Source organism: Trichoderma gamsii (assembly GCF_001481775.2).
Source record: "Trichoderma gamsii strain T6085 chromosome Unknown Scaffold_30.2, whole genome shotgun sequence".
NCBI classification, from domain to species: domain Eukaryota; kingdom Fungi; phylum Ascomycota; class Sordariomycetes; order Hypocreales; family Hypocreaceae; genus Trichoderma; species Trichoderma gamsii.
Genome location: NW_020171367.1, coordinates 419,478 through 440,006, shown reverse-complemented (window position 1 = coordinate 440,006; position 20,529 = coordinate 419,478). Strand labels below are relative to the sequence as shown.

General features: G+C 46.5%; 9 protein-coding genes across 9 annotated transcripts; 5 read left to right on the top strand and 4 right to left on the bottom strand.

The window, feature by feature from the left end:
• Positions 1 to 512: 512 nt before the first annotated feature.
• On the top strand, positions 513 to 1,633 carry TGAM01_v207899 (hypothetical protein; the record flags this gene model as incomplete). The annotated part of the gene is made up of 3 exons (XM_024550199.1): positions 513 to 641; positions 700 to 736; positions 975 to 1,633. 3 exons carry the CDS (start codon positions 513 to 515, stop codon positions 1,631 to 1,633), a joined length of 825 nt encoding a protein of 274 aa, XP_024405094.1.
• A 1,562-nt stretch (positions 1,634 to 3,195) lies between these two features.
• Positions 3,196 to 4,925, bottom strand: TGAM01_v207898 (hypothetical protein; the record flags this gene model as incomplete). The annotated part of the gene is made up of 3 exons (XM_018805242.1): positions 3,196 to 3,203; positions 3,284 to 3,436; positions 3,479 to 4,925. The coding sequence occupies 3 exons, from the start codon at positions 4,923 to 4,925 to the stop codon at positions 3,196 to 3,198; spliced, it is 1,608 nt and encodes a 535-aa protein (XP_018661413.1).
• Positions 4,926 to 6,001: 1,076 nt separating this feature from the next.
• TGAM01_v207897 (hypothetical protein) lies at positions 6,002 to 6,985 on the bottom strand (the record flags this gene model as incomplete). Its single annotated transcript, XM_018805243.1, has 2 exons — positions 6,002 to 6,802; positions 6,872 to 6,985. The coding sequence occupies 2 exons, from the start codon at positions 6,983 to 6,985 to the stop codon at positions 6,002 to 6,004; spliced, it is 915 nt and encodes a 304-aa protein (XP_018661414.1).
• A 1,906-nt stretch (positions 6,986 to 8,891) lies between these two features.
• TGAM01_v207896 (hypothetical protein) lies at positions 8,892 to 9,383 on the bottom strand (the record flags this gene model as incomplete). The annotated part of the gene is made up of 1 exon (XM_018805244.1): positions 8,892 to 9,383. One exon carries the CDS (start codon positions 9,381 to 9,383, stop codon positions 8,892 to 8,894), a length of 492 nt encoding a protein of 163 aa, XP_018661415.1.
• A 689-nt stretch (positions 9,384 to 10,072) lies between these two features.
• Positions 10,073 to 10,657, top strand: TGAM01_v207895 (4-carboxymuconolactone decarboxylase family protein; the record flags this gene model as incomplete). The annotated part of the gene is made up of 1 exon (XM_018805245.1): positions 10,073 to 10,657. The coding sequence occupies one exon, from the start codon at positions 10,073 to 10,075 to the stop codon at positions 10,655 to 10,657; it is 585 nt and encodes a 194-aa protein (XP_018661416.1).
• Positions 10,658 to 11,451: 794 nt separating this feature from the next.
• On the bottom strand, positions 11,452 to 12,183 carry TGAM01_v207894 (transcription factor PAP1; the record flags this gene model as incomplete). Its single annotated transcript, XM_018805246.1, has 3 exons — positions 11,452 to 11,716; positions 11,778 to 12,037; positions 12,097 to 12,183. 3 exons carry the CDS (start codon positions 12,181 to 12,183, stop codon positions 11,452 to 11,454), a joined length of 612 nt encoding a protein of 203 aa, XP_018661417.1.
• A 2,213-nt stretch (positions 12,184 to 14,396) lies between these two features.
• Positions 14,397 to 15,266, top strand: TGAM01_v207893 (URE2; the record flags this gene model as incomplete). The annotated part of the gene is made up of 4 exons (XM_018805247.1): positions 14,397 to 14,430; positions 14,505 to 14,672; positions 14,728 to 14,882; positions 14,943 to 15,266. The coding sequence occupies 4 exons, from the start codon at positions 14,397 to 14,399 to the stop codon at positions 15,264 to 15,266; spliced, it is 681 nt and encodes a 226-aa protein (XP_018661418.1).
• A 1,531-nt stretch (positions 15,267 to 16,797) lies between these two features.
• Positions 16,798 to 18,340, top strand: TGAM01_v207892 (hypothetical protein; the record flags this gene model as incomplete). The annotated part of the gene is made up of 5 exons (XM_024550198.1): positions 16,798 to 16,889; positions 16,949 to 17,082; positions 17,147 to 17,439; positions 17,487 to 17,608; positions 17,659 to 18,340. 5 exons carry the CDS (start codon positions 16,798 to 16,800, stop codon positions 18,338 to 18,340), a joined length of 1,323 nt encoding a protein of 440 aa, XP_024405093.1.
• A 1,059-nt stretch (positions 18,341 to 19,399) lies between these two features.
• On the top strand, positions 19,400 to 20,502 carry TGAM01_v207891 (hypothetical protein; the record flags this gene model as incomplete). Its single annotated transcript, XM_018805248.2, has 3 exons — positions 19,400 to 19,620; positions 19,672 to 20,166; positions 20,223 to 20,502. The coding sequence occupies 3 exons, from the start codon at positions 19,400 to 19,402 to the stop codon at positions 20,500 to 20,502; spliced, it is 996 nt and encodes a 331-aa protein (XP_018661419.2).
• Between the last annotated feature and the right edge of the window lie 27 nt (positions 20,503 to 20,529).

The following is a 20,529-nucleotide window of genomic DNA, read 5'->3' as shown; positions in this document are numbered from 1 at the left end:
CTAATTATTTAGTTTAGTTTTAGTTATTATAGTAACTAAACTAATAACTAAATAATTAGTTACTAAAATATTAGTAACTAAAAAATTAGTTTTAGTTTTAGTTATTAGTAACTAATTTACAACCCTGTGTATAACCAATGGCTGTGAATATAAATCACTAATTTGGTTAGCTTGAATTAGTAAAGTTCCCGGCTCCGATTCCAAACGTAATATCCTTATTCGCACAAGAACGAGCCAACGTAATCAAGGCGTTTTGTATGGAACGCTGTGTGTACATTGCGATGACAACAACGCTTTGCTTTATTAGCTGAAACATGTTGTAGCAGGTATCATGCTGCGGGATTGACTCGAAGCACGATGCGCTTATTCCCGTTGTTAATCGGCGTACTGCGGTGCATAGCAGTGTAGTATAAATAGCCCGCCATTGACTTTTCGTTAGTAGAGAGGCCATTAATTGCGTGCAATTTTCAACATCTTATTCAAAAGAGTACACGTGAACTATTGAAGCGAATATGGTTGAATTCAAAGTTATCAAGGGATCGTCGACTGGCGCCCTCGTGGACGCAGTATCTTCTCGTGAGATCAAGTCTGATGAGGTACTGATTGATGTAACGCACAGTGGCGTTTGCTTCACAGATCATGTATGTCGTTGTCCGCCGCTTCTCTTTCACACAAAGCTCTATACACTGACAGTAACAGCACTATCGGCAAGCGGACATGGCCCTGGGTCATGAAGGTTCAGGAGTAGTAAAACAGATTGGCTCCGGCGTAACACGATTTAAAGTGTAAGTCAAGCCATATTAATTTCACCATTTGGAAGAGAAACAAAGCTCTTACATTTTACTCTTGAAGTGGTGATCGTGCTGGATGGGGATACCAGCATAACAGCTGTGGGCACTGCAAACAGTGTCTTACGGGCAGAGAGACATTCTGCGCTGAGCGTGAAATGTTTGGACTCGCCAACTTCGATCAAGGATCTTTCGCAAGCGCCGCGGTGTGGAAGGAAGATTTCATTTACAAGATTCCGGGCAATATTTCGTCCAGCCATGCCGGCCCATTGATGTGCGGCGGATCTACAGTCTTCAACGCCTTGAAGCTCAATGGTGTGCGCAGCACTGATCGAGTGGGAGTCATTGGAGTCGGCGGCTTGGGCCACTTGGCAATCCAGTTTGCCTCCCAAATGGGCTGTGAGGTTGTAGTGTTTTCGTCGACAGAGCAAAAGAAAGCGGAAGCCCTCGCATTCGGAGCAAGTGAGTTTTATACTACAAAGGGTGTGGAAAAGCTTGACATCCGTGCTCCGATTGACCACTTGCTGGTAACATCCAACGCTCAGCCGGATTGGGGCCTTTACCTCCCAATAATGGCTCCAGAGGGAACCATCTACCCCATCACAGTATCATTTGAAAAGCTTGCAGTGCCAGCAATGGATCTTATCATGGGTGGTTTGAGGATTCAAGGGGGCATGATTGCTCCTCGACAAATCCATCGTGAGATGTTGGAATTTGCATCTCGCCATAACATTATTCCTGTAGTGGAAGAATTTCCATTGACAGCTGCTGGCGCTACAGAAGCACTTCAAAGGCTTCTTGATGGAAAGATGCGATACCGTGGAGTCTTGGTCGCACAAAAATAGTGATCAAGCTATAAAACGAGAAGGCAAGTTTTGAATAGCAGCGTCGGTCCTATAGTTGTACAATAAGAAAGTATTCGATAAAAAGCTACTGTGAGCTGTGACACTGTGAGAATGAAAAATAGTTGAATGAGACTGTTTTGGGGTAACGGAAAGGACGAGGTCATAGAAAACCTTGGAGTCTTCTTCATCGTCCATATCCCAACTAGTGTTTTCAAGCTTCTGGAAGACCTTGGTCAAACTTGCCGTCAAGATCGACATGGCTTGTACTCGTTCGAGGTCTCATGTGTCGGGTTCGTCATCGTCAGGTCGTACAACGCCTTTCGATACCGGGCGCCAAAGGCCTTGGTCTTGAGATGTTCCTCTATCTGTAGCTTCCATATCTTCAAGTTGTTCTCTCCTTCCATTTTAACAACTGGTGCCAAAGTGAATCCTGCAATAGTGGCTTGAGACAGGTATCCTTGTTCCAACAGCGTGTAGCTACGCGTTTCCAGGTGAGGCAGTCGTGAGAGTTGAGCACTCATGTAATGCAGGCGCAGAAACTCCTTCCAATGGGTGGACGGGTGGATCGTAGTGATCAAGTAGATGCCGCCTGGTGAAGCTATCCCGGCTTGCTGGCTACAAACGAGGACATAGGGCCACTAGGTTTGGCCCAAAGTCACAACAAAAACAATTTCATTACCGTAGTATGCCAGCACATTCATCCTACTTACTTGAGCCACTAGATGTTGCGTTGTATTCGCCGTTGGAATGCGCTTATGGTGATCACATCAGCTTGTTTCATCGAAGCCTCCACTAACCATATCACCAAGTCCGAGTTCTTCGTTGCGTTTCAGGCAGCACACGACGAAAGGTTTAGACGAGATAACATAATAACTAGATTCAGGGGAGCTAGTTTAGAGCCTCTTGATATAGATGCTGTCAATTCTACGCTGGATATTCAAATTGGTACGCCCGACCTCTTTCCTCCCGTCCTTCGACCTCTCACGAATGGGAATCGCAAATATTAGTCCTCGTCCGACATCTTGGAGCGAGATTGTACCGATTAGACATGATTGATACAGGGTGACAATATCAGCAAACAGAATTGGGGTAGAGTGGTACATACAGAGCATGTATGATGGAGAGTTCTATGAACAAATTGAAGGGATTCCAGATATTTTAAACACAAATCCCTCGAGAAGAAGAGCGCCGGGAAATTGCAAGTTTGCAGCTAGACTCTAAGCCAAAGGCGTATGTAAGACCCAACATGCGCGCGATAATATGAAACAGCAAGGCAGATGGAGCTCTCTTCAGATTTAAGATACAAGGCCGAGGATGGCTACTGAAAGGGGGCTGAGCTCGTCAAGAAACCGGCCAACACCTGCCTGTCACAGACATGCCCGATGAACGATGACATATTAGGAGCGACTGACTGGGGACGGCGACGCATGCCCCTGTCTTCTCGTACCAACGGAAACAGCATCGCCGCAGTTAAAAGGGCAAGGCGTCTAAGGGCAAGGCGTCTATCGGCAGCCTATATGTATATACTACCTATATGGTCCGTGTGGGCGCGTAGGCTGCCACTAGATGCCTTGCCCCCGAAGTTGTAAACTCCAAAATGTACCGAGATGTAGATGGCGGCGCAACTTGGCCGATGAGAGGCCCATTTACCTATCCATTTATGTGCTACAGCTCGATGTCCATTCAGAGTCTCATCGAACTGTAACTGAGCAGGTTTATAGAGCAGTCCTTGCTGAGGCTTCTTGGAGATCAGGGCGAACCGGGTAGTACCACCGCTTCCGGTTCTCTTCATTTTCGCTTGCACTGTAAGCTGTCATGGCATTGAGTTTTCAATTCTAGAAATACATTGGTGGTGAATAGATCGCCATGATTCAAAGAGAGAACCGAACTCTTCAACTATCCTGTCCATCTGTACCCTGGGTATCCTGACGCCCTTCAGCCGTTCCTCAGCGCTTTTGCCCTCGTATCGATCGAACTGCAGATGCACCCTTTCCGGATCCATACGTCTCGCTTTTTGCAGTTGGTCGCTGACCACGGGGCAGAGAATCCTATCGGCGTCCCAGAAAACAAATGCCCTTTCTCGGAGAGGGCGGCTGAGGATGCTGGCGTTGAGGATTCCAAAGTAGATTTCTTCTTCCGAGCGTTTGAACCGATAATAGCCCAAGTTGGGGTGCGAGAGATGGTTATCGTCAATCCCGTCAGGCATGGTGGTCTTGGGACCGGTGCCGGGGGCGTGTTCCAACGCCTCTGGGAGAAAATCTCGCCACACGGGCGTATTCTCTTGGATTATGCGTCTGCGCTGACCTTTATCGCCAAGAGCAAGTCGGTACATCAACGTCGAACCCAAAGATGCTACGTAACTGACGTATTTTGGTGACCGGAACCTGCCGTCCGAGGAGAATAGGTCAAGGCCGTATAGGTCGAAGTTGCTAACAAATACCACGTTGGCATTGTCAGCAGGACTCTGCCTGTCATCCATGTCCTTTTGGGTCGGCTCCGATGACGGGATGAATGAATCATGCTTCAGGCCACTGGCAGTTGTTCTGCGGATTTTTCGGCGTTTGGCGGGCTCCGGCGTTGGAGAGTCAGTTAGAAAGTCAGTCAGAATAGGGTGACGGAAGCCAGGAGCAGTACGAACGGCTTCCACGAACTGATCTTCAAGATCGTCAAGAAACCTCCCAATAAGAACCGTGAAGTAGTGGTGGACGCAGGACACTTCCTCCACCTCCCACGGTGCCATCCGAGCAATGAATTCAGTAAACTGCTCATCGGCCGGGACGAGCGAACGGCTTCGAGCATGGTGGTCAACTGGAAAAACTCTACAATAGAGTTCATACCGAAAGAATGCTCTCTGGAATCTTGCGCGTTCTGTTGACGACAGGGCCGATGCCGTGGCTTGCCCGGCATCAGAATTAAGATTCAAGGCACGCATTGCTCGACTGGAAAAATCGTCCACGAAGTGGGACGTCCGTAAACAAAGCCCACAGAGGGCAGTGAGGGCAGTCTTGTCCGTAGGAAACGCGAGTGGTTCATACTGAAAATAGTCTCTGAGGAAAGCCACTGGAACAGTTTGTGAAGAAATAGATGGAAGGTGCACGCAGGCAAGAGCATGATGGAGCGCGTCGGGTAAAATGGCATTCTTGAGGATTGGTGAGAGGATGATTGCAGGCGACTCGGCGTAGACTCGAAAGCAATGAGGAGATGCTCTGATGAGGGAGAGGAGGTCGCGGGGATGATCCAGAACCTGCAAGATGCGAGCCAAGAGCTCTGGCACAAAGTCCTCCAACTGCATGCCGTACTCGGGATGAAGCGAAGTTTGCTCTGATGGTATTGCTCTGATGGTATTGTGCGGATGCGTTCAATGTTGTGATGTGCTTGGTTGAAGATGCATCGCCTGGAGCGGAGGGCTTTTAGCATCGTTGATGAACTTCACAAGCTGCATGTGCACGCCCTGCCTTTGCAGCTACAAGCGCCGTGGCTGCCTTGCCCAGTATGACTACCTAACCGCTAACCCCACCGAGATCTGCCAGGCACCGAGTCAACTGGCCTCGACCAAAATGAAAGCATTGAGCCATCTTGGGGGCCCCTTTGCGACGACGCTGGCTACTGCGGTTGGCCTGTTTTGCTGGCCAGCCTGAGCCTTGGAACAAAAGTCCGTCCTCCTTCGCACACTAGCACATTTCTCCACAGTGAACGGCAGCCTCGTTTAGAACTATCCAAAGGCGCGCAAGGAAACTGAGGCTGGTTCTGCCGCTTGCCATGGGACATTTCGTGGGCTGAACGGGTGAGGCACCTCGATCTGAATGAGACCATGGTCGGAGATTCGGGCTTCATCCGTGTCGCCATGTGCCGACTTGAACCAGCATTCAATGGCCTGAAGCAACAATAACATGTCCATATCTCCTCCTGCCTCCTCACCGTGATGCCAGCCTGGGAATTCTGCCTTCCGATCCTACGTGCCGGGATTCCCAACAGACTGCCTAGCCCTGAGACCCGGCCGCCAGAATGGCCATCATCCTTCGCCTCATAGCGTTTCTGCCACCGGCACCAACAGCTCTGGTTCCTGGTCCAAGCCATAGCCATCTCCAGAGCCCAGGCCCTACATGCCCAGTCCTGCCGCCCCAGGCTCATTACTTTTGCCGGATCGAAAACCGCTCCGCGTCCAGAAAATGCCACACTCGCGTCGGCGGGAGCTTACGACCAAGGAGGACGCCAAGTACCAACGCTATATCAACGGCTGCAGCAATTTTTTCACCAGAAGCGCCAACTACAAGGCGCACTTGGAAATGCATACCAAGAATAGGGACTATCCATATCTGAAATGCTCATTACTACCATCAAGTCTAAAACTGTCTACTGCCCAACGACTTAAACCCACTTCTTCAAAAACTCCGCCTGCTCTTCAAGGTTCTTCTCGTAGGCCGGGCCCGCGGCAGATTCCTCCAAGCTTCGGAAACCATGAAACTGCTTGGGCTCAAACGCTTTCTGAAAAGCTCGCACTTGGTCCTGGTAGTTTGGTAGCAGTGGAGCATCAGTTGCGACCCAGTACAGAGGGCGAGGCGAGATCAAATGTATCGATGTAGTCGGCTCGAACTTGCTCTGCCAGTATAAACTCTCCAGAGTCAACTTGTTCTCCCAAGGCGTCCCTGCGGCGTCTGAGAGTGGCTTGAAAATTGATCTCAGGAAAAAGCCTTGAGGGTTTCCAATGATGCTGGCCTGTGGGCTCTTCTCCGCCATCTCCATTGACTCCGCGAAAATTGGTACATATTTCTGCTCAAGGCTGGGACTTCCAATACGAGCCACTCGTTCTTCCCACGCATCTTGATAAGCGCCGGGGGGGAATCGAAGCATGTCGACCTCACCAGAGAAGAATGGCGATACTCCCATAACCGCCTTTGCACGTTTGTCGTAAGCACCGGCTTGCACAACGACTCCTGCACCATGACCAATACCCCAAATGGCAATGCGCTCGCCATCTATGTCCGACCGATTGGCCATGTAGGTGATAGCGTCTGACAAATCCTCAGCCTGTTGGAAGAGGTTGACATGTTGTCGCGGCAGCCCGTCGCTGGATCCCCAGTGGCGGTGATCATATAACAGCGTAGCATATCCCGCTTTGTTAAATGCTTCTGCGGTCCCAGCTCCTCCGTGCTCTTTAAGGAAAGTAAGCTGTTATAAATGCTATTTTAGCTGTCCGTTCAATCATCTTGGAATGTGATGAGAGCATAGCTGTCTTACCCCTGCAATCATGATAACAGCTGGTGCGTTTGGTACGCCAGTCAACGTTAGATTTCCGCGTAGGGTCGTTCCATCTTGTGTCTTGAATTCCACACGTTCCTTTGTGAATGCCATTTTGATCGTAAAAAGCACTAAGCTGGCTGAAATTGACTTTCTTTAATTGAGCTGGATATTTGTTTAGTTGGTATCTTTGTTTTCCTGTCCGTTTCTCATCTGCTGGAATCTATCATGGGTTGCCTTGCTTTTATTTCATCTTGCTCAACACTTCCAGCACAACTATTTTCTGGCAACTTCTAACAAGACCTCTTTCCCATTACTAAATCTGAACACTCTGATTCCTTAAACTTTTCCCTATTTCAGCTGAACCAAAAGTGCGGCGTATGACACCGCCGATGATATAACCATTTGACGCCTCGCCATTAGTACATGTGCTTACCCCACCCACGCTTTTCGTGGCGCATGCAGTGTGAGCGTAACTGATTTCTCAATCCGGCTTTTCGGAAATCTATGCCCTATTATGCAAAGCATGCAATTAGGTGCAATTAGCATCTTGATTCGCAAGGGGGCAAAAGAGGGGCCGCAGACTAAATGCAGATACAGCATTCCTAGGAGCAAACCTAGTGCAGTAGATACCCTGCAGCTATGTGCGTATAATTCATCCGTATGTGCTCAAAGCCCCCCATCACCTCATTCATTACGGACCGCTTGAATTAGACGCCCTCGAATTGGTGCGCAAAGCATACAACAACTCATAACCGTTACTTCAGCTGACAAACTCGTATTTGCAAGCTGGACTTGGCTCTATTTGAAGATACCGTTAAACATGCTATGTAATAGCACAGCTTCTGATTGCAAGCTAATAAAGGTGTCTACGATAATGTAGGGATACTGTCATCTGAGTTGCGACATGTTCGGCTTCTGAGTGAGTGTCTAGCCCGCAGCATTGCGAAAACAGAGTACTGTCATGCGCACTATGCAGCTCAAACAGCAATTTGCACCAATTGATTTCGGTAACAACAGATCTCTCCCATATAGTTGGTTCTCTGTTTAGTTCATTTGAGGTTCCAGAACATCTTCAAATTATAAATGCACAAACATTAGTAGACGCGACTACTCCAGGAATTGAAATCTGCACATATTTCACTAGCTAGACAAGGTGTACAAAATCCGGACTCTCCGCTCCAGCTACTGCAAGCTCCAAAAGTCTAGCTTTAATCCTTCTCCCAACGACTATTGAGTACTTGGGTCCTAATGGAGGAGATGATATGTTCTTATCAACGCGCAGCCAGAGAAGAGGTGGAAAGTTTGAGACTGAGTCTTGGAACTCTCGTATCATCTGGTCATCATACCATGACCCGACCAAGATCGCAATAGGCTGACGTGTATAATCTCCAGTGCCCATGAAGGTATCGGACTCAATTTTGGCGTCTTTTCTAAGGATTGCCGGAATCTGACTTGTGGCAATTGATGGCTCTGCAAAGTGTTGTATAACTGTATATGATTGCCATGACGATCAGTTCATCAACTTCGAAACAGAAACGGTCATTTCATAACCAAAGAGGAAATAATGAAGTGAAGGAATGAATAACGTAGAAGAAAAGACGGGAATACCTTCAATCTCAGGTTTCATCTCTTCAATGATGCCCAGCGCAATGTCTGGAACTCTCCCTACAAAGATAATAGGCATCGGCTGAGACATCTCGAGTAATTATTTCCGAGGTGATAGTGCAGAACAAGAGTATTTCTAAGACGACAAAATAATTTATTCAACGAGCTTCAATGATCTTTTGAAGGCACAAGTCTTGATGTGTCTGTATGTGCATCATGTATTTTTAAATAAACAGATAAGTCAACACCTAAGGAGGCAATAGCAGGCAAGACTGTTCTCAGGTATGGCTAGCTCATAGTGGGTATTTGATGACTGATGAATTCTAGTATGAGAATAGGCTCGACATATGGAGGTTAGAATTCTTTCGGAGCAAAAGACGGCGTTAGCGATGCCACTGTATGATAGGCATCATCAGTTGGAGTATTTCGGCGCGTTCACGTCCCAGGGTCCATCCCACAGCACCTTTTTGCGATTCATAACCATGCCCTTGTTGTCAATCAGGACGCCCTCGTCATGCAAGATTTGTATCTTGAGGCTCAGCTTGGTCCCCGCAGGCTGCGCCGGTGATATCTTGGGTCCTCGAGGTCTGCTCTGGTGTGCGGCTCCTTGAACAAGTCCGTCGTTTGATCGCTTAAAACTCTTCTTATCGATGCTCTCGCCGTCAAATCCCGTTATAAACCCGGTGCTCCCGACGCATCTATGGCAGGGCACCTCGGGCGCAAATGGGTTATTGCGCAAAGCGTTGCCCACAGCCCGAGGCGAGGTATGGAGAGCACGAGCGATGGCGCCGTACGTAGTTACGCGACCTTTCGGAATCTGCAGTAGCAGCGCGTAGACTTTGTCTTGGAATTCAGTGACTGACTGAGACGCCGTGGCTGACGTCCTGGACGCTACCCTTGCCATTGTTGCTCGTGTATCTCGTTGCGTGCTCCGTAATAGATGTCGCGTCTGACCTGAAGTCCTCCGCTAGACAGCTTTAAATACGCGTCGGGCAACAGATCACGCTATCAACTATTACTTATGCAGGGGCGACAATGGCCTGGGGGCGACTCCCAGGACTCAGTTGGCCGTGACCTCGTAGCCGCTCCATAGTATGCTGGAGTTCACGGCGTGTTTTGGTTCGTTGGCCACCTGCCGTGATTCCTCATCTTAATACCGTGTTTGTCGTGTGATCCGCTCTGGATGACTAAGTCATTCGAGAAGCCTACCAAACCAGCAGGAAACGCTCCATGCCTTTTCCCTACAAAGCCTTAGTGCTAACAGAATAGCCTACGCGAAGGCTCCGTACTGTGTAATGCGTGTCCTAGAACTAGTAATTAACACGCTGAGGCACTGTATGAAGGAGAAAAGAGCGTTCGCTTTATAATACTTACCTAGGATCGCTGACCATATACACATGTTAGTCCATTTACTGGACTACGGAGGTGATATATATTCAGGGTACGCTCTTTCAGTAGCACAAGGTATCTATGAACCATGTATGTCTTACGGCCGTTATACAAATAAGAATGCAGGGAAGCCATCGCCTTGGTCTTTCTTGAGTTGAATCTTCATCCATCTTGTAATCACCTCTTCAAAGATCAAACCGAAATATGCGTCTACCCTATATTCCAAACCCGCCGGTCAACTTGGACGCAACAGGAAGAGCCGTTCTCAGTCAAATACTAGCTCGCCGAGGTGAGAATGGACTCATTGCGCTTGACCGGACTTTACTTCACTCGCCAATCATTGCTGGCGGTTGGCATTCCTTCTTTGGCGCAATTTACTCCGGCTCCATCCTTCGCGCTGATCTACTGGAACTTGCGATTTGCCGAGTTGCCTTGCTTAACCGAGCTTGGTACCAATACGACGGGCACATTAAAGCATTAACCCGCTGTGAAGACTTTGATTCGGCAAAACTAAAAACTGTTGAAACGCTGCAGCCGTCGGACAGAGGCCCCTTGAGTCTTCAGCAGTGGGCTGTGCTAAGATATGCCGATACTATGACGAAAGACATCAGAGTTCCCGATACAGTTCTCAGAGGTCTCCAAGACTCAGGGTTAACCGATAGAGAAATTACAGAGCTCACTCTGGCTATTGCAGCCTATAATGGAGTGAGCAGGTTTCTTGTCGCCTTGGACGTTGGAGAAAGAAATTCGCAGCCCACGTTGAGTGGAGCAACAGAACCTCCAAGTTGACTATAATGAATTACAAAGACAAGAAGGAATAGGATACGCCCCATACGATACGACTAAAGTTCGCGTCTAGCTCCACTGGAGCAAATCCCATATGACATTTCTCGAAGCAGTCTTGGGTATGGCGCTGGGCTTATTCATGCACCTGAAAATGAAATAGTTGGCTTAGAAGCATGAGCGAATATTCGTCAGTTACCTGTGTGTTACCAACTTCATTGTTGTGAGGGGTGTGCATTACACTGTCGGACTAGCATTGCTGAGATATCTTTTCTATCTGGTAGTTGATATCAGCATAGCTTTTCGACGTAGAAGAAGAGGCTACTCAATGCGTTTACCAGTCATTGTCTCATAGCAAGCTCGCGTCTCGTAGATTTACATCGATATAGTATGCATGCGCTTGCATAGACGAATCAACGTAATAAGACTTTACATCTAAATCAGTTTATTGACCCCTCTTATCTCTATCGCCTCGGCAAATCTTAAATGGTATCCAGAAATCTGGCTGCTTACGCAAATGAGATTCTTCTGCAGGGTCGTCTCCAAGACCTTGGGATAAATCGCCACACTTTCAGACACATTCGACTTTAGAACTTGAAATATATATGGTTGCTGGCGCGTAATTTGATGTTTGGACATCTTCTACAATTTGTGTCTAAAAATAACCGACCAATATGTCTATACCCATTATTGTTACATTATCTCATCATCATGACATGCCTACCTTGTGCCCAAAAGATTTGTATGCAGGCTGTTGAAAATATACATTTTATAAATTTGACATTTGTTTGAAGCATTCATCATGAGAGTGGCAATATGGTGTGTTGCCGTGGTAAGTTGCTGAACAGAAAATTGTTGAACTGGAATTCTGACATATTTCCAAATTGGTCGTCAAAGTTGAGTACATTGTCTTTGACAAGTCCGGTAGGGTTTGTCAAGTTGTCAAGTCTGCGCTGGAGCTGGTCGCGTTCGTCTTTAACCACGCTATACGCAGCCTCCAGTTTTTCGACTTTTTCGACTAATGTTTGGAGTAACTTTTCTTTTCTCTCTCTATATGCCCGTTGCCTGAAATGCAAGTGTCAGCTTCGCCCTTACCTTCGCATAGGTACGCAACGTAGACACTTACGCTTCTCGGTTCTTCTGTCTTTTGGATAACTTGCGCACGGCTGTGAGGTCGAGAGATTTTAGTTTTGAAGTTGCAGGTGATTGTGATCGACTTGATGAAGCTGAGTATGACTGATTTGACATATCGGCTGAGCTTTCTGATAGCATATCAAATCGCTGTGTTGTGAATGACTCGGCGGGAGAATCGCATATTGGTGAATGGGGAGTCAAGCCTGTCTGCGCTGTGGGTAGAAAGCACTGCATCACCTCCTCGTATGCTTCCTAATCTCATATTAGCTCCGCTCTTTTTATCAATTTTATGACTAGGAGAATTGACCTACAGTGTATGTCATATTCATAGGCCCCTGCATGTCAATCAAGAATTGGGTCTCATCCCAAGAGGAAATAGATGCACTAGGAGTTTGCATTGTCATCTTCAATTAATGAATGGTACAATGTTTTAAAGATCAAAAAGATGATTGCAAATATTGGTTGGTTGTCTGCCCGACTGTTGTTTTTTAATATCGAAAAGCTTATGCTTAGCAGGGCTACTTAATCTTCTGCGGCGGCATATAAGTTCAAAGCTATTGCTGCTGCTTATTCATTGGTGACGTTATTTCGCGGCCTGTGGCCGAGGCAAGCCATGGAGACGAGAGCCTGATTAGGAATCCGCCGATTTCCACTCTTGGGATAGTTCCACCTCGACTATGGAAACCTTGGCCCTTTGAGTCCACTAGTGTTCTGGAAGGTAGTTTCCGGGCGATGCTCAGCTCTCCCGATGGTAAGCTACACCACTGGAAGCTCTAGCAAGGCGGACACATGAACCCTTTTCCGCGTATATGGACCATGATCTCCAACACACTAATGCACGAAGGGTTGCCCGAAGCTGCTTACAGGGCATACGCTGGGCACAGACTAGGCATGTACAGCTTGCCTATTAGACCTAGAGACCAGCAAAGCCAGGATGGGCTGAAGTCCAGAGAGTGCTGGGTGTGCGACTCCGCATTAAGGCACAAAGCTGATACTAGTTCAAAGAAGTTAAGCTCGCCAGATCTAAGCTTTCTTCCGCTATAGACATCCCGTCGCTCATGATTGCCGAAATGGGCGCTCTTTTCCTCTGCCGCTTCAAATTCGCTTAAATAATACGAGCGAAGTTTCGGACGAAGCTTCGAACAAGCCACGGACCAATTCGCCCAATGATATCACAGTGGTCGCCATTTTGTCCCAGCTTAGTAACGCACTCTATCTCTGTACTTCTGCCTTTCACGCTCAGTTCGAAATTCACGTTTCTGCTTTTAGTTCTGAGCTATCGCAGCATTTTCCTCAGACCCACCACTCGCATTTTCACCAGCCATAACGGTTTCGTCAACGGCCACGGTAAGACCCGCTACTCCTCTAGCTCGATTCATGAAATATCGAGTTGAAGAGCAACAGTTGAGAAGCGGAGTTCGCGGATGTCATACAGCTGAATCTTTCACTGGACAGTCGCCATCTCTAGTATCAGTAAATCTCCGCAGCAAAACGTCATAATTTGAGATCGCGTGTGAAATAGTCAAAGTGACTCTGTTTTCAACTCAGGCAGGGGTCATTGCGCCAATTGATGATTGGTAACGCAATTCACTATAAGATGCTCGCGCATTGTAGTTGCATCTTGCCGACAATTGCTTAAACCGCCGCCCTGATGCTCCATCTGCTTGTTCCGGGCGTTGATGTCAGTAATTTAGTGCAGTTTTAAGCATACGTACATAACCTTCAAGACACTGGAATGTGCGCACCTGGATATTGAGAGCCGTGTGGGTGCTAACAAGCTGGAAGTTCAAGTATTGGCAATTCTTGCAATGTATGACCAAAGAACTATAGTCTTCTATTTGAGGAGCCAGTGTCTGCTACGGGAAACAGTGCAATAACAACAGAAGAATGGCCTTTGGCATCATATGGGCGCTGGGATTAGGAATAGAATTGCTTAATGTACTAGGCCTACTGTCTAATTAACCCCGCTTTGAGCTCTCTTGGCTGTCTTCGCTTCGCAACTGCTGAAGTACTATTGTGCGAGATCTTCAGCGAAGCACGAGCTAATAGTTCCTGGGTAGTACATTGTTACCAAAATCCTTATTAGCACTACACGGGAGAGCAATCTCTTCTATGCATAAACCCCCGATTATTTTAGGACAAGTGATTTTGTATTGTGTCTTTGCCCTTTTAGGAACTGTTGAAACCTCGTGCTCAACCTGGTTGGCAGCAACCTAGACCACTTTCAGGTAGTGAAGTCGGACGAGCTCGCAGTTAAATAAAAGTCATCAAGTAATTCTACCACAGTCTTTTTGGAGCGAAAATGAGCGCTTTCTGTTTTTGGTCATTGCCTACAGTCAAGCAGAAATCGAGCCCGGTGTTCCCGACAACGCATACTTGACTTACTAAACGAAGATTACTAGTACAGGTAGTGTACGCAACCGATGTGGCCTGTCTCATCGAGTCACTGTGTCTGAAATAGCATAAATACTTCACATCACATCCCAAAAATGATCTTCTGATACTCCAAGATATGGATTTTAGAAAGATTCTACAAAAGCTTCGATTATCATCAACAACTTCAAACAACCAAACACAGGCCAAGCAGCAAGACACGCGAACAAATAACACAATGGCAACCAAGGCAATCACATTCTACTCTCACCGTACGTGGTCTATACCCGCCAAATATGTTACAAGTATATGTATTATTGAAAGTACTAATACGATGTGAGAAAAGGTGACGGACCCAACCCGTGGAAGAACGTTATTCTTTTTGAAGAGCTGGGAATCGCCTATGATGCTACTTATCTCGTATTTGGAGATGGAAGCGGCGGTGTAGAGCATGAAGCGTTCCTCAAGATTAATCCAGCTGGGCGTGTGCCATGGATCAAGGACCCCAACACTGGTTCGTGAAAAGAATGACAAATGAATGGTTGAACTAGACATTAACAATCTGATAGGCATTGAGCTGACAGAGTCCAACCTAATCAGCGAGTATATTGTCGAAAAGTATGACACAAAGGGCATATTCAGCGTTGAGGGAGAGCAGAATAAGCTTCTCGTCAAGCAGTGGCTCGGATTTCAAGCAGCGTCTCAGGGACCATTCTTTGCTCAAGTAAGTCTTCGAGATTGATAGTTTCATTTGAATTGATCAGTTGCTAATTATACCACACAGGCCATGATTGCACAGCATGTGTTGAAGAATGAAGGCTCAACTAAGCACTTTCAAGCCCTGGTCAAGAGAACTATCACGACTGTTGACCGCGCGCTTCAAGGCAAAGAGTACTTGGTGGGAGGCAAGATCACTCTGGCTGATATTGCATTCATTCCTTGGGATCGCGCGCTGGATACCATTTTGGCGGGCGATTCCGAAGCAGCAACTGCCGAACAGCGTGAGAAGCTGTGGCCCAACTGGAATGCATGGCACAACCGAGTTCTGCAACGGCCTTCGGTTCAAAAAGCTGTTCAAATCCAGAACACAGAGCAGGGCAAGAAGTAGAAGAGTTGGGACTCTATATAGTTTCTTACTTTTGAGGCGATTTTAGCTTAAGTTGGCTGTTAATAGATGGAGCTCGGTGTTTTTAATCTAGTGCTCTAACAGTATTTGCGCATGTGTGACATTCAGTTGTATCCATTCAAATGTGTTAGACAATATGCGCAAAACAACAATCATAGATGAAACCTACTTGATGAGATGAACTATATCAACCACGACTATTTAGGATTATTACCTCTTAAATAATATAATAAAGATATAATGGTTTTACGGATTTCCTCTCATTTGGTTAGGCCTCGCCAAATTGAACTGAGGATTGTGGCATTGAGCTAATATATAATCAGTGCCACTAATCCCCAGTACTGTACCTAGTCTGTCTGGGTGCTGAAGACGAACCTCCTATAGGCTGGTCCCTTTGATGATTAGAAGTAGCCATGTGCTATTCTTGTTCTGTAAGCCTTGTTCCTATATTTGTATGATGCATATGCCAATTGTCTGACAAAGCTCGGTCATGTTTGGGCCATCTCTATCTCTAGCGGTAATAGCTTAATTATCCACCTAGCTTCTTAGCGAGATTTTATTATCGCGAATCCTTATGCGTCTTGGCAACTATACCACAAGATGAAGCCAAGCCGTTTTATGCGGTATTTCGACTCGTATTCTCTCATCATTGGAATTGAGTGAATACCATGAACTTGTATTGTGCATTGGCGGATGCTACATCTTGATTGTACCAAGTCTTGCCCAGAGGTAGGCGAACACTCCTTTCGCATAGTTTTGATGCTCCAATCACTGCCTTCAATTGACTAGTATTCTGCATTTAATCCTCACTACAGTGTTTCAGCAGCTGTTATCCCTGCCCACTTCTCAGAACTACTCAAAAACCACTCTGATTTTGTTATTCATCGCATACCTAGAGATTAATGTATCTGAGTTACTAGTAGCCCAAACACAAGCCCATAAATTCACCAGATGCTATTAGTCATCTCCTTCGCTCGAGAGTTTATCTTACTAGCTCAACCGCTGCTCCAATGGACACACTGCCTACTAATCATATACGCCTCTTACTACTCCACCATTTCCTTAATCGCGTTAAGCGGCTTCGTGATTATTCAGGCCGATTGATCGGATGAAACTTAACCTTGAATCTCCCGAGAAACTCGATCCTCAATCCCTCCCTACATGAAGCGTACCGTAAAATACTGCTTCGTCGGCTTTATGGCATTAGTGTGTCACTACTTTTGTGCTGCATAGCTTAAAAATATCGTTACATTCGAATATGGAGGACCGTATGATTACTGACAGCCGCTGAAGCGTTTCTTAGCCACACCTACCTTAAGATACTCAGTCATATGCCATCGTCACTGTCTTCTACTGGTGGAAAAGTCATCCCCTGATTGTCGCGATTGGCTTTCATACCCAAACTTTATCTTCGAGAAGCAAAGAACAAACCGTTATGGATCCAGGCGAATTTGTATTCATTCAAGAGATGGGGACGGGCTCTCACAAGTCAAAGACCAAATCTCTCATCAAGATGCACGTGATGGACAGGGTTGTAATGAAGAGGCAAGCTCGAAAAGAAGAACCCGGTCATCGTCGCGACCATACAGCTGAATCTAGGCGGGAGTAAGTAGTCTTTCAGCGACTACATAATAAACCTCTATTTTTACTGACTTCGCGGTTAGAAATCGGCCTCCATCCATAGAACAATACGTTGGTCACGATGATTTGCGACCCATGGTTGGACTAGATGATATGTTTCGACTCTCGGGGTTTTCTATCGAGGTAAATACTCAACGTAAGATATTACTGCACCAATGTAAGCTCAAACTTTACTCCATGCTGTAAAGTACTAGACAAAGAATTGTTACTAACACGCCTAGTTTTAAACTATACATCAAAATCGCTCTGTACTGTTACAGCCGAAACCGGTTGGCTTAAATATGCAATCGAAGACAGCGCACTTTTTAACAGCACGCTATATCACTGGGCTTTCCTAAATTACGACTTTCTCCCAGCGAGTTTCCAGTCTCAGCAAAGTCTAATTGCATTAAAGGCAGCCGCAATACGTACGCTTGCATCGCAGTTTCAGCGAGCCACTCCAGATATGGGGAGCGATCCGGCAACATTTAGTGATGCAACAATAGCTACCGTAGCATGCTTAGCCAATGCCAATGTAAGCCATCTTTCATGCTAGGATCAACGTGAATTCTAACCATCTAGTTCCTCTGTGGCGATGTCGAAGAAGCCAAGGTTCATTTTCAAGGCCTGAGAGGCATGGTTCGGAGTCGTAAAGGTGTATTGAACCTGGGATTCCAGGGATTAGCCTCTCGAATCGTTAGATGGTAATAACACCCCATGAGCAAAGTGGCAGCATATATTTAATTCTACGTAGGACGGACAGCTGCCACGCACAACTATCAAATATGGCACTATCTTTTGACGAGGAGAGTTCATCTTCTGAGGCTACTCACCCCCCCTCTACGTTGCCGCATTCGCAAGGTCTTGATGATCAGCCCTCAAGGTGGGTCATGATGGACGAAATACGTTCAATGTCGAAAGAGCTCGTCACGACTCCTAAACATCTTATGGCTCCGGATCGTCGGGCTGCTCTTGGATTCCGCCTCCTAGCTTCGGACCGTTCGATACTGAAACAAATTCATGGAAAAAATAATTCCAGTCTTTTGGCTTTATTGGCCAGAGGCGCATTACTCTTGTCTCATGTCATTTTGAGGGGCTCACCTCGTTCATCTCGCATCACAAGAACCTTGGTTGGCCAATTGAAAGAAGCCCTCATTTCCGTATATACTTCCGAAGGCGACATATTTTCCGATCATCCAATAACATTGATCTGGTTGCTTCTAGTTGGTATGCTTGCTTCAGGAGGAGACAACTTTCAAGATGCATGGTTCAGGTTATGCTTAGAGAAGGCTTGTGGAAGCGACGCCGGGCTTTCATGGGAAAACGTCCAAGCATTAACTGAAACTCCAAACACCATATCTCCACAGCCATTTTGTTGGATGCTTGAAGACCTTGCTTTGGACTTGTCTTGTATACACACTTCAATCTTATGTTGAAGCATTTGGCTATAGCAGTCGAAATCCATTTCTTCAAAAGAGCAAAATGCGAGTGAGGATTGATAGAGCTTTGTTCAAGAGGGGCTTCGCACTTATATATCTCATCTGGCACAGAGTCACATTTTCGTACTAGTTCGGTTGAAGGTGCTCTCCATACACTGGCATCATTTTTCCTCATTTACACACATTAGTTTAATCGCCACATTCAATTGCTAAAAGTAGCAAGTTACCGGTATTACCAGTATATCATAAATATAGACTGAGGCCTAACGTTTTCAAGAAGCTGGTGGGGCTTTTGATTAGCCCTAATCATACTACACGCTTTGTACTCTGTAGACCGGGATAGAATGGACAACAGCCGGTGCGTATATTCGTCGATTGCTCATAAATTCATTACATGTTACCATAAGCCAAGATGTGCGCATAGAACCTGGACCTTGTGAATGAAAGTTGCATGAAATCCAATTCACACACGTCCTGTCTTTACATAGCCTTGCACAGCGATTCCTAATAAAACAATATCTTGGCTAGCTGCTTTTACTCTTCATGTAAGTTGACAAAAGGCAATGGTAAGATAACAAAAGTTGGTTGATGGGTATTAATGGGTCCAATAGATACGCATCTGCATACACTCAGCTTCGCTCGACAGCTACACCACTAACATAATGGCATTGAATGAAATCTAGATCAACAGCCTAATATCACTATATCGATAGAACACACTCTGTCCAATCGTAAATCTCTTGCGCCCGTATAATGTGAGCGGGACTGGAAGCGCCATATTATACTCCACCAATGTCTCAAAATGTGCTAGGCGATAAAGAATGGCATCAGACTTTACAGCATATTCATACTAGTCCTTTGCATGTAAGACTTTACCAATCAAGCGGTTTCAATAATGTCAATAGATCATGGAAGCTTTTACACGTCTCTGCTTAATAACTATGTTACTATGATCCAACCCGTCAAGTATAAAGGACAGCTTTGCGAACCTCATGGCCATATCATTTCTTCAGTTCGCAGCTTCACTTTCAGTTGTATCTCTCAAAGACAGCAGCAATGGCGACTACATTCACAGTCTTCAAAGGGTCTTCGACCGGCAAGGTCACTGAGAGCCAGACGACAGTTCCAGCCTTGCAAAGCAATGATGTTCTCATAGAAAATACGCACTCTGGGGTCTGCGGAACTGATGCACACTACCTTCATACGGACATGGTATTGGGCCACGAAGGTGTTGGCGTTGTCAAAGCCGTGGGCAGCAAAGTGAGTCTTGTGAAAGTGTAAGTATTGTGGCCCTTGTTTGTTATTGATGACTGGTCTAATAAGAATAGCGGTGATCGAGTTGGATTCGGATATGTCAAGGGTGGATGTGCCGAGTGCCAGTACTGCTTGGCAGGACACACTTGGCACTGCGTCAAGGGCGCACACGCATTTGGCATATCTGATTTTGACCAAGGGTCGTTTGCAACTCATAGCGTGTGGCCGGAAACACGATTGGCAATACTCCCGGACGAGATACTCAGCGCCCATGCCGGGCCATTTATGTGCGCTGGACAAACCGTCTTCATCCCATTCTTGCGACAAGGCATCAAGCCCTCCGACTGTGTTGGCATTGTGGGAATCGGCGGGCTGGGCCATCTTGCTATTCAGTTTGCGGCAGCTTGGGGCTGTACCGTGGTGGGGTTTTCCAGCTCGGACAATAAGAAGCAAGAGGCTATGGACTTTGGCGCTACTAAGTTCTACAACACAACAAATCTGAGTGCGGCAGATGTTCCAAAGATTAATCATCTGTTGGTCACTACCAGTGCGACTCCCGACTGGAAGCTGTAAGTCTTCATGATACAGAGAGAACGTGTTGATTTGTCGTTAACGTAATAAATAGATACACTGAGGTAATGGCGCCATTCGGTCATATATATCCTCTTACTATTTCGAGTGGCAATCTCGAATTCCCCTACATGGCGATGATCGGGAAGGAATTGTCAATCCATGGCAGCTGCTCGTCTACTCCAGATGAGGTTCAAACAATGCTGCAGTTTGCCGTGAAGCATGATATTAAGCCTAGCATTGAGCGCTTTCCAATGACAGCGGAAGGAATTACCAACGCGTTTGAGAGGCTTGAGGGCGGAAAGCTACGCTATAGAGGCGTACTTGAAGCCTAGGTCCTTTGGCAGCCCACTTAGTCGTTG